We start from the raw sequence: 10,575 nt of genomic DNA, 5'->3' as shown, positions 1-10,575 counted from the left end.
TGAAGAATGGGAACCCTTCTGCCCTGTCCCTGAAACTGCCCTGACAAATAGCAATCCAGTCATCAAGATCCAGACGTCTTTTCTCAGGCCTGTCATCACCTCTGGCACAATGGCTTACCTGAAATCTTGGCCCCTTTGTTTCCTTCAAGGTAGATGTTGTGGACTGAATGTTTGTGCCTTCCCCAGATTCCTTATGTTGAAGCCCTAACTCTGAGGGTGGTTATATTTGGAGATGAGGCCTCTGAGGAAACAATCACAGTTAGATGAGATAAAAGGGTGGGGCCTTAGTCCAACGGAATTAGAGTCCTTACAAGCAGAGACAACAGAAAGCCCACCCGCCCACCCCCCACCTCCACTGGGCTCACGCAGCAAGGAAGAAAAAGCTAAGCAGTCATCTGCAAGCCAGGAAGAGGGCTCTCACCAGAAACCACATTTGCTGGATCCTTGGTCATGACTTCTAGCCTCTATAGCTATGAGAAAATTAATTTCTGTTGCCTCACCCAGCCAGTCTGTGGTATTCCACTATGGCAGCCCTAGCCAACTGATAGAGTGGGAAAACATGGTCCTCTACCTGCCCTCCACTGATTTGTCCGTTTTCCTTTCTCCTGTGGTCAGAATTCTGCAATGAGTGCAACGCTAAAGTCTGCGTGGTGGTAGGGCTGGTTCCTTCTAAAGGCTCTATGGGAGAATTCGAAAAAAATGAAAGAGGATGACATGTTGGAGGACAGGGGTGGTTCCCTGTGAGGGGATGCCGCTTGAGGTAAGACCTGCCTGAGGAGGAAGCAGACACGTGAAGAGCTGTGGGGAGAGCGAGAGCCCGGAGGTGGAAATGGCTTCGTGTATTGGTTTCCGGTTGCTGCTATAGTAAGTTACCACAAACTTGGTTGTTTAAAACAGCACAAATTTACTATCTTACAGATAGAACTGCTTATTTATTTGTTTCCTTCTTTAACGCCTTCTTGTAAGTTCCTTCCAGAATATAAACTTCATGAAGGCCAGGGCCTCGTGGGTCTTACTCCCAGGCGTATCCTCACAGAGACTAAAGCACTGAGATCAAATATTTGTTGAAAAATTCTCTAAGTGAATTCAAAAATTATGGAATAAAGTGAGGTATGTCTGCCTGATATGACAGAAAAATTAAATGAGGAGAATGTTTATGATGTCATGTTCAAATGAAGAAAAGCATGGTACAAAATTATATATACTCACAAGATGTAAAATGAATAAATATGCACAGAAAGATGGCTGACAGAAAATAACTTAAAAAGTTAATAGTGTCTGTTTCAAGATGCTAGAAATATGGGTAAGCTTTTTACCCTTTTATCTTTATTTTCTGCATTTCCAGATTTTCTGTAGTGAGCATATATTACTTTTTAAATGTCTGGGGCTCTGACTTAGAAATAATCTACCAGGTCATACCAGGTAACGGCTGCCTCCTTCCTGAGTGTCTCCTGATTCCCCTCCCCTTGGTCCCTACCCAGGAGTGAATTCAATGAGCTCCAAGACATCCTCTGTGCCTGTCTGGCAGCCGGCCACACGTTTCATCTTCTCTTACAGTTATCTGAGAACTTGTCACATCTCCCCTCCCTGCTTCCTTACTCATCTCTGTATTCCTAAGAGTATTTCTTTGGCCCTAGGGCTGCACTTCCAACATATTGCCCGTTACCATAACCTTTTATCTCCATCCTATCTATCCTCCCTGATCCTGCTCTCCCATAGTCTAGTGAGTCTAGCAGACTCTAAATGTAACCACACCTTGCTCAAAGCCTCCAATGGCTCCCCATCTTCCCCAAAAGAAAAGCCAAAGGCCCTCCACAATGGATCACTTGCTTCCTCCACTCTAGCCACCCTGCCCCTCCAACCCTCACACTCCCTCCTGTGCCTGGAACATTCTTCCCCAGAGATCCCCCTGACAAGCTCCCTCAGTTACCTCAGGCCTCTGCCCAAATATTATCCTACTAGAGAGGTCTTCTGTGCCCACCTCTATCAAAAAGCAACTACTCCCACCCACAACTCTGCACCCCTCCTACACACATTCACTTTGTTTCTCCACAGCACTTCTGACCTTCAGGCACACTAATTATTTACTGTGTGGTCCTCTTCCAATCTAAGCAGCACAAGTGAGAACAGAAACCGTGTATACCACTGCTTCCTCAGACCTGAAATGGGCCTGCTATAGAGCACAGGCTTGAGAAACGCTTTTTGAATAAACAAATCACTGAATTACTGAGTGTACTAGAGGGATGGATGGATGGATGGGTGGATGGGAGGAAGGAAGGGAAGTCAAGGAGGAGGCAGGAAGGGGAGGGATAGCCCTCACTGGTTAGTTTCAACGGGGATAAAGAGCATCTATTTCTCTGTAACTGTAGAGACAATCCAGAGTCAAGAAACGATAACTAGAGTTAGGCTTACAGATTGAAAGGGATGGAAGCAAAAGGGCTCTAAAGCCAGGCTTGACCTCTAAAGAACTAGTGAGATGATAGGAAACCAGGGAGGAGAGAGCAGCAGGATTTAGGGACTTGGGTAGAGACAGGTGTTTGCCACAGCATCTTTCCCAAGGCAGTCTCTGCTGCGCACGTAGCAATCAGGGCGGATAGCGTTTGATATAAAATATTAAAGGGAAAGATAAAGTGGATGTCACTGCTAATTAAGAGGCATTAAGCATGCTTTCAGAAATCATCTTGTGAAAGGAGCTTGTGGGAAAGGGGGAGGGGTCCTGACATTTACAAAGATTCCTCTCATAGCTAATTGTTAAGGTCTGAATGCTTGTGTGCTCCCCAAGTCTTATGTTGAAATACTAAATAAAGCCCAATGTGGTGGTATTAGAAGGTTGAGCCTTTGGGAGGTGCTTGGGCCCTAAGGGTAGAGCCCTTGTGAATGGGATTCCGGTTCTCAGAAAAGACCCCACAGAGTCCCCTCCCCTTCCCCACCTGAAGAGGGGTAGGGGAAGGAACAGAGGTAAATGAACCCGGAAGCAGGCTCTCACCAGATACTAAATCTGCCCCCACCTGGACGGGGGACTTTCAAGTCTCCAGAACTGTGAGAAATAAAGGCCTATTGTTTATAAAAAGCCACCCAGTCTGTGGTATTTTGTCAGAGCAACCCAAATGGACACAGCCAGGCTCATTACTCCTCAGCCCTCATCAAGGCTGTGGCTCTTTGCTATTGTTCCTCTATTATGAATGAGAGCAATGCTTAACCAAGGCATTCTGAAGGGTCCCAGTGCTTTCCTTCTGAGCTGAGAGCTATCTACAAAATATTCTGCCTGCAAATATTGTTTGCACTGGGCAAAAATTCTCTCTCTTGCCTTTCTCAAGGTGGATGTATTCATGTCCACCTTCAGACAGACAACGGCAAACAGAAAGAGAAACAATATACCAAATGATGACAACAGAGAACAATTATATAGGACTATATACTTTTGAGAAGAAAAAAATGTTTAAAAATCAACTTAGATTGGAAGCACCTAAAACATTTTACAGATTATAAAAGTAACATTATTTTCTAAACAAAACTGTGTGGTTCTAAAAGTAAAACACAAGGGGCACCTAGGTGGCTTGGTCGGTTAAGTGACTGACTCTTGACTTTGGCTCAGGTCATGATCTCAGAGTTATGGGATTGAGCTGCATACAGGGCCTCCATGCTCAGCAGGGAGTCTGCTTCTTTCCCTCTCCCTCTGTGTTCCTCTCCCACCCCCTCCTCGCTCGCACTCTCTCTGTGATAAATAAATCTTTTTTTTAAAAATAGAATAAAAAGAAGATTAGTTCTCAACAAGAAAAAATTTTAACATATGTATAATATAATAAAAATAATAACCAAATTGTATAACAAAACAGCCCCGTGAATTAGGCAGATCAGGAATCTCAAATTGAGGGACCAACGCTGAACAAGCTCGGAGTAAGTTAGTGAGGGGCGGTGCCCGGTTCTCCAGTCCCAGGCCTCCAGTTTCAGAGAGCTCCTGGGCCAGGGGAGGGAAACAATAATGGCCCTGTGCCATCTTGTGTCTCATTGGCCAAAACAGAGAATGATGTTCCATGAAAAGGAAATAATTTTTTTTGTAGAGTAAATGGATCCAAAGAAAGGATTCCTAAGACTTTCAAAAAGGCCTTAACAAAGGTCCTAAATAAGGCTTACATAAAAATGAGTTCACTACACGATTGAGAAAATGCTGTAACCGTCACTGAACCAAGCTAAGGGCAGGCAACACAGACTAAGCACAAGTACTTTCACACTTGCTCTCTCCTTCCTGCCCCCTACTCCCACACACACCCACATCTCATTTCCATTCTGCTCTCTTAGGACCCTGGGAAGAAATAAGCTTGCCTCCTCTGGAACAAGTCATTTCCCCATGTACAAGTAGCTGGTGAATTGTGTCACCTCAAAGGGCCCTTCTGGCATCAAAATGCTTTTATTGCCCAGAAAAAGGTTGGGCTTTAAAAAAAAAAAAAAAAAAACACACTTATTTTATTTGTACTTCGTCCTCTCTACCGCACTTCCCTGTGCCAGCCCCCTTTCCTGCCCTGAGCCTCCTGACATGCTTTCAACTGCTTTTCGCCTCCTCTCCAAACGCCTCCTCTCCACATTTCACTCTTCCTTCCAGAGCAGCAAAACTATCTCTTATCTGTACCGACTGCTTTGCTAGCCTATGAGAACTCTCCTTCTTCCTGGAATATTACAATATCTTTCCCTCTGATTTTCTGGAGTGCATGGGCAGTTTTGTGCCTTCATCTGCCCTGTCCTGCCTCAGGACCCCATAGCTTGCCAGACTCCTGCCAAGGTGCAGGTACTGTCCTGGCGTAGTGAGGGTGGGGACCGTCCCTTTCTTCACAGCCATGGCCCGGCACCAGCAGAGGGCTAGCTCCTAGTGCTCATTAAGTATTTGACAGTCATATTGCCTGTGATTCTCCATACCTATCTTCTTACTTCCTGCTCCCTTAAGAGCCCTGTTAGTACAAGTTTTCTGGGCTGGAAAGCTCATAAATGGGAGTCCCTGATGTCAGGAACTGACCTAATATTCACAGCTAGAGCTCATGATTGTTACAAGCTGGTCTGATGCAGCCAGGTCATTTTGTCTTCCTGTCAGACAGAAACATTCTGGAAGAATAACAACCTCAGACAAGATACTGTCGACTAAATGTGCCCTCTTTTACAATGAAACCTGATTTCCATGGTGATGGTATTTGGAGGTGGAGCCTTTGGAAGGTGATTAGGTCCTAAGGGGAGAGTCTTCATGAATGGAATTAGTGCTCTTCTAAAAGAGGCCCCAAAGAACCTTCCTACACTGTTGGTGGGAATGCAAGCTGGTGCAACCACTCTGGAAAACAGCATGGAGGTTCCTCAAAAAGTTGAAAATAGAACTACCTTATGACCCAGCAATTGGCACTACTGGGTATTTACCCTAAAGATACAAACGTAGTGATCCAAAGGGGCACGTGCACCCGAATGTTCATAGCAGCAATGTCTACAAAAGCCAAATATGGAAAGAACCTAGATGTCCATCAACAGATGAATGGATAAAGAAGATGTGGTATATATATATATATATATATATATACAATGGAATACTATGCAGCCATCAAAAGAAATGAAATCTTGCCATTTGCAACGATGTGGATGGAACTAGAGGGTATCATGCTTAGTGAAATAAGTCAATCAGAGAAAGACAACTATCATATGATCTCCCTGATATGAGGAAGTGGAGATGCAACGTGGGGGGTTAGGGGGGTAGGAGAAGAATAAATGAAACAAGATGGGATCTGGAGGGAGACAAACCATAAGTGATTCTTAATCTCACAAAACAAACTGAAGGTTGCTGGGGGGAGGAGGGTGGGAAGAGGGAGGTGGGGTTATGGACTTTGGGGAGGGTATGTGCTATGGTAAGTGCTGTGAAGTGTGTAAACCTGGCGATTCACAGACCTGTACCCCTGGGGATAAAAATACATTATATGCTTATAAAAAATAAAAAATTTTAAAAAATAAAATAAAATAAAAATAAAAGAGGCCCCAAGGAGTTCCCTTGTTGCTTTTGCCACATGAGGACAGAGCCAAAAGACAGAGGCGTATGAACCCGGAAGCAGATTCTCACTAGACATCAAGTCTGTCTGATCTTGTTCATCCCAGCCTCTAGATGAGAATAGATTCCTGTCGTCTATAAACCACCCTGTTATGATATTTTGATATAGCCTCCCAAGCTAAGCAAAACACAAGGTCCCTCTGACACCATGACAAAATGAAATAAAACAAAGCGACTTCATGGTTTTGTCTAATCATAAAAATAAAGTCACCGAGCCACCACAAAATACTCCATCATAGAACAGCTCCCACTTTCTGACAGCATCCAATTCAGAGCAAAACCCTGCTTGCTTAGACCTTCTCCTGAATCATCTAACTAAAGGCTACACCCTACTACGCTCTTACTAAGACACCTTGCTATAATCGGTGATAATGTATTTAAGTACATGTGTGTTCCTAGGATGGTCTTTGGCTGAAAGGCTCCAACAGTTATAGGCTGTCATTTCACATTCACTGATATCCACAAACATCTCAGGGGTAAAGTATAATTATTCCCAACTTACCCCCAGGGAAACTGAAGTTGAACAAGGTCAAGTGATTTAACAGAGATCAGACAAGAAGACTTCTAGACCTAACCCTGTTCACTTAATATAAGGGTCAGTCCAGGCCCTTTTCACAACAGCCAGGTGTCCTCAGCCACGGAGAATCCCAGTTTGCTTCCTTTACCTTAGAGGTGAAGTCAAACAGCAAAAACACAATTTCTCTCACTAGGAACGTTTCTCAGACGTGAGAGGCCTTTCAAAGGATGCTGAACTCTACAGTGAAGATGTATGTTCCAGCCTGGGTGGTAAGTAAACAACGTACATTACCTATCATTCTATCTACCTCCTTGTGTATATACAAATATTTTACCAAAAAAATACAATAAACTGAAAACAAAGTCCCCGGAAAGACACAGGTGGTACTTAGAGTAGCCAGATGCCTCAGGCTTTGCGACAAGCGTGACTGGGTCTAGAGCAAGGCACCCATCTCGGGCACAAAATTTAAGGGGCACCCAAAATCTCATTAATCGAGATAAAATCAATTAAAAAAGCAAAGCAGCAAACTGTGACCCAAAGGCCGGTGCCTGTTTTTGTAATAAAGTTTTACAGTAAGTTCCAACAAACATGTATCTACTCAAAAACCAAAATCCAGCCTCAACCATACCAAGTGGCCTCACGATGTCAATAGTGACTCCCGCTACCCCACTCACACAAACAAACAAACAAACACGCTTCAAAGGACCTGAGAGGAAAGGGAGGTCAGTTCGCCACAGGCTGCGAGGGGAAAGCAGTTGAGAAAGACGCTTGCCCGCGGTCCTGGCTCCTTAGCAGCTCACCGCCCCGCCGCCCCTCCCCCAGCCCCGCGGGTGCTGCGGCTTTACATCCCCAGGCTCAGAAAGCGCGCGGAGGGCGGTTGCCCAGGGAGACAGACGCACAATAGCTCGCGCGCTCTCCCGCCTAGACCCGCGGCAGCGCCCGCCACCGAGCGAGCGGCCACCCCGCTTCCCGCCAGCCATGGCCAACTTCCACTCGCGTCGCAGCTTCAGAAAGCCCGAGACGGAAGAGGACCGGCAGGAGGAAGAGGAGGAAGAGGAGGAAGAGGAGGTGTTGGCAGAGATGGAGGAGGAGGTGGAGGAGGAAGAGGTGGTGGAGGAGGAGGAAGAGGAGGAAGAGGAGGAGGAGGCCGCGGACGCGGAGAAGAAGGTGGAGGTCCACGGGACGTTCAGCGATGAGTACTTCTGGAAGGCTGTGGAGCTCGGTGACAGCAATGGCGAAAATTCAGAGCCCTACCTTCCCCGCTTTACCAGCATCCTGAGCCCCAGCCTGAGCCCGACCCCGCCGCTCAGCCAGACGTCGAGACCGTCGCAGAGCGAGACCCAGAGCTGGAGCTCGCAGTGGAGCACCTCCACTCCCCAGAAAAGTACAGCCCCTACCCGCCCCTTCCTCTAAGGCTTCCCGGGCCCTCAGGGCTGCGGGTCCCCCGACTTCAGAGCCTTGGTCTCCTTGCGCGGCTGGTTTCTAAATACATGCACACTCCACACACAACCCAGTCTATCTCCGGCCCCTCTGTCCGAGGCACTGAAATCTTGCCCGAGCCTTTGTGATGGCTCAGAGTTTAGGACATCGTTGAAACGCTTGGCGAAACTGAAGTTTGGGTGGTGCCATATGGAGCGCATTTGGTAGTACTCCTCTGTGCATTCTGGCCGTGATTTTGTTTCCTCCCTCCCTCTCCCTCCCTCCCTCTTTCTATCTCCCCCCACCCCACGGTCCCCCATCCCCCCAACCTCTTTTACACACACACACACACACACACACACACACACACACACACACACACACGAACGTCCCACTCCTGGAACAGTAGTGCCTTTAGAGTGTTATGCTTCTAAGACCGTCCTCCAAAAAACCTACTTCGTGTTTAAGTTCCTGTGCTAAAACCACGCTAGTCACTTCCTTAAAAAGAGAGGCAGGGCAGTTATCTAGAGGATTCTCAACCTCCCAGTGTTGACATTTCTGCCAGGGTCCTCCTCGGTTGGGCAGAGCGTGGGAGGGGCTGTCCTCTGCTTTATAGATGTTTGGTAGCATCCCTTGCCTCTAGCAGGGACTATGCCCTTAGCCCCCACTCTATGATAATCACAAATGTCTTTAGATGTTGGGGGGTGGGGTGGTGGCAGAAATTGCCCTTCTGAGAACCACTGATCTAGGAAGAGCGGATAAATTGTTTACTGTTTCATTCAACAGGTTTTCCTAAAATATTCCAGACATTTAGGAAAGACTTTTCTGAAACGAATTTAAATAGGTAAGAAATGTTTTGCTTTCATATTATTTTTGGAAGCTGATGGTGTTTACCTCTTGGATAAACATGTCTGGAAATAGAGTAAAATAATCCAGGGCACTTACGAGTAATTTATTCAAAAAGGTTTTTTTAAAACACCATACTGTTAGACACTTTGGGGATAGAGACAAGGTCCCTGTCCATCTACGTGCAAACATGGCATGTCCACTTCATAAAACGTGAAATAATAACACTCTGCCAGGTAGACAATAGCAAGGGTTCTGAACATTTAGGACCTAGGTCTCTATTGGCTAAATGAGACCGTGATTACAGACATATTCTGTGAAGGAGACTGGAAATTATGGTCTTATTCTTACTATTAGCCTTCAGCACAGGAAGAGACCAGAGAAATTCCATTTGGGACATGTTTATAAATCTTCCCTGAAATCTCACACTAAACCTAAGTCCACAATCTTGAATTACTATTCACCTAAACTTTGCTTTTACAAGCAAATTCTAAATTCCTAAGCACCAGGATTGTTCTGTCCCACTTTTATGTTTTTATTTATCCTTTTAATTCAACTTTTTAAGAAAAAAATATGTACATGGTTAAAATATTAAAGTATATAAAGGTATAAAATAAAACATTTCCATGCCCTTCTTCATCCCCACACTCCCACTCACCAGTTAACATATTGTTAAGTTTGTTTCCAATATAATTTTATTTGTATTTTTTTTAAGATTTTATTTTTAAGTAATCTCTTTACCCAATGTAGGGCTCAAACTCACAACCCCAAGGTCAAGAGTTGCGTGCTATACCGACTTTGGCCAGCCAGATGCCACTCCAATATAAATTTAAATAGTGTATTTTCATTCTCTGATTTATCCATTTGTGACATATTTATGGACTTCCCACCCATGAAAGATGAGGATTATAACTCATACTATTTCTCTCCTCTTCATTTTTGGTAGTGATGTTATTTTTAGTTTTTTTAGCCTTTAGGATTTTAAGGTATTTAAATCTCTATCTGATTTATCAAATTTAGCGACTACCTATTAACTCCTTTTTTTAAAAAAAGATTTTATTTATTTATTTGAGAGAGAGAGAGAGAGAGCATGAGAGGGGAGAAGGTCAGAGGGAGAAGCAGACTCCCAGCTCCACTGGGAGCCCCATGCAGGACTCGATCCCCGGATTCCAGGATCATGATGTGGGGCCAAACAGCGATAGTTTCTTAACCAACTAAGCCACCTAGGAGCCCTACCTATTAACTCTTACTATGAAAAGTTAACACACTAATGCACTTCTACTTTCTTCTATCTCTCCTCACACTCCTTCCTATCCCAATTAACACATTATATACATTTTATAACAAACTATATTAATGTGTAATATATAGTCATATAAAGTCATTTTACTTTGCCAAGTTTTGTTATGTTCATATTGTGTTTTATAATCATAATTAAGTCAGTACAGGTTAATTATAAAAATTGAAAGCCAATCAACAATATAATTTCATGCTAAGAATCCAATAATGTGATTGGATTAGTGCACCAAAAAAAAAAAAAAATCCTATGCTAGTAAAACTTGGTTCCTAAAAGGAGAACTTTTCACCTCTCAGTTGTTTTTAATTGTCTTAAGCTTTCCTGAGTTGGGTGCAGTGGCCACATTTTCTTGATTCCCAGCTTCTATTCCTTTCCTCTTAGCTGGAGAAACTCCTTAGGTAATTATCTCATGCAGATCTCATA

At 44.4% G+C, this 10,575-nt stretch overlaps 1 protein-coding gene across 2 annotated transcripts in view; it reads left to right on the top strand.

The window, feature by feature from the left end:
• The first annotated feature begins 7,568 nt into the window (after positions 1 to 7,568).
• Positions 7,569 to 10,575, top strand: part of ERICH6 (glutamate rich 6) — a 29,754-nt gene continuing 26,747 nt past the window's right edge. Inside the window, exons 1-2 of one of the 2 annotated variants that reach the window (XM_032852491.1) lie at positions 7,569 to 7,974; positions 8,796 to 8,853. In XM_032852491.1, coding sequence (XP_032708382.1) covers positions 7,569 to 7,974; positions 8,796 to 8,853 — 464 coding nt within the window. The remainder of the gene's footprint in view (positions 7,975 to 8,795; positions 8,854 to 10,575) is intronic. The other variant, XM_032852492.1, reaches the window with a different exon arrangement.

The sequence above is a fragment of the Lontra canadensis genome, unplaced genomic scaffold (genome assembly GCF_010015895.1).
Source record: "Lontra canadensis isolate GAN:19392208 unplaced genomic scaffold, GSC_riverotter_1.0 scaffold6, whole genome shotgun sequence".
NCBI lineage: Eukaryota > Metazoa > Chordata > Mammalia > Carnivora > Mustelidae > Lontra > Lontra canadensis.
The sequence above is the reverse complement of the archived record's forward strand: the minus strand, read 5'-3'. Positions and strand labels throughout refer to the sequence as shown.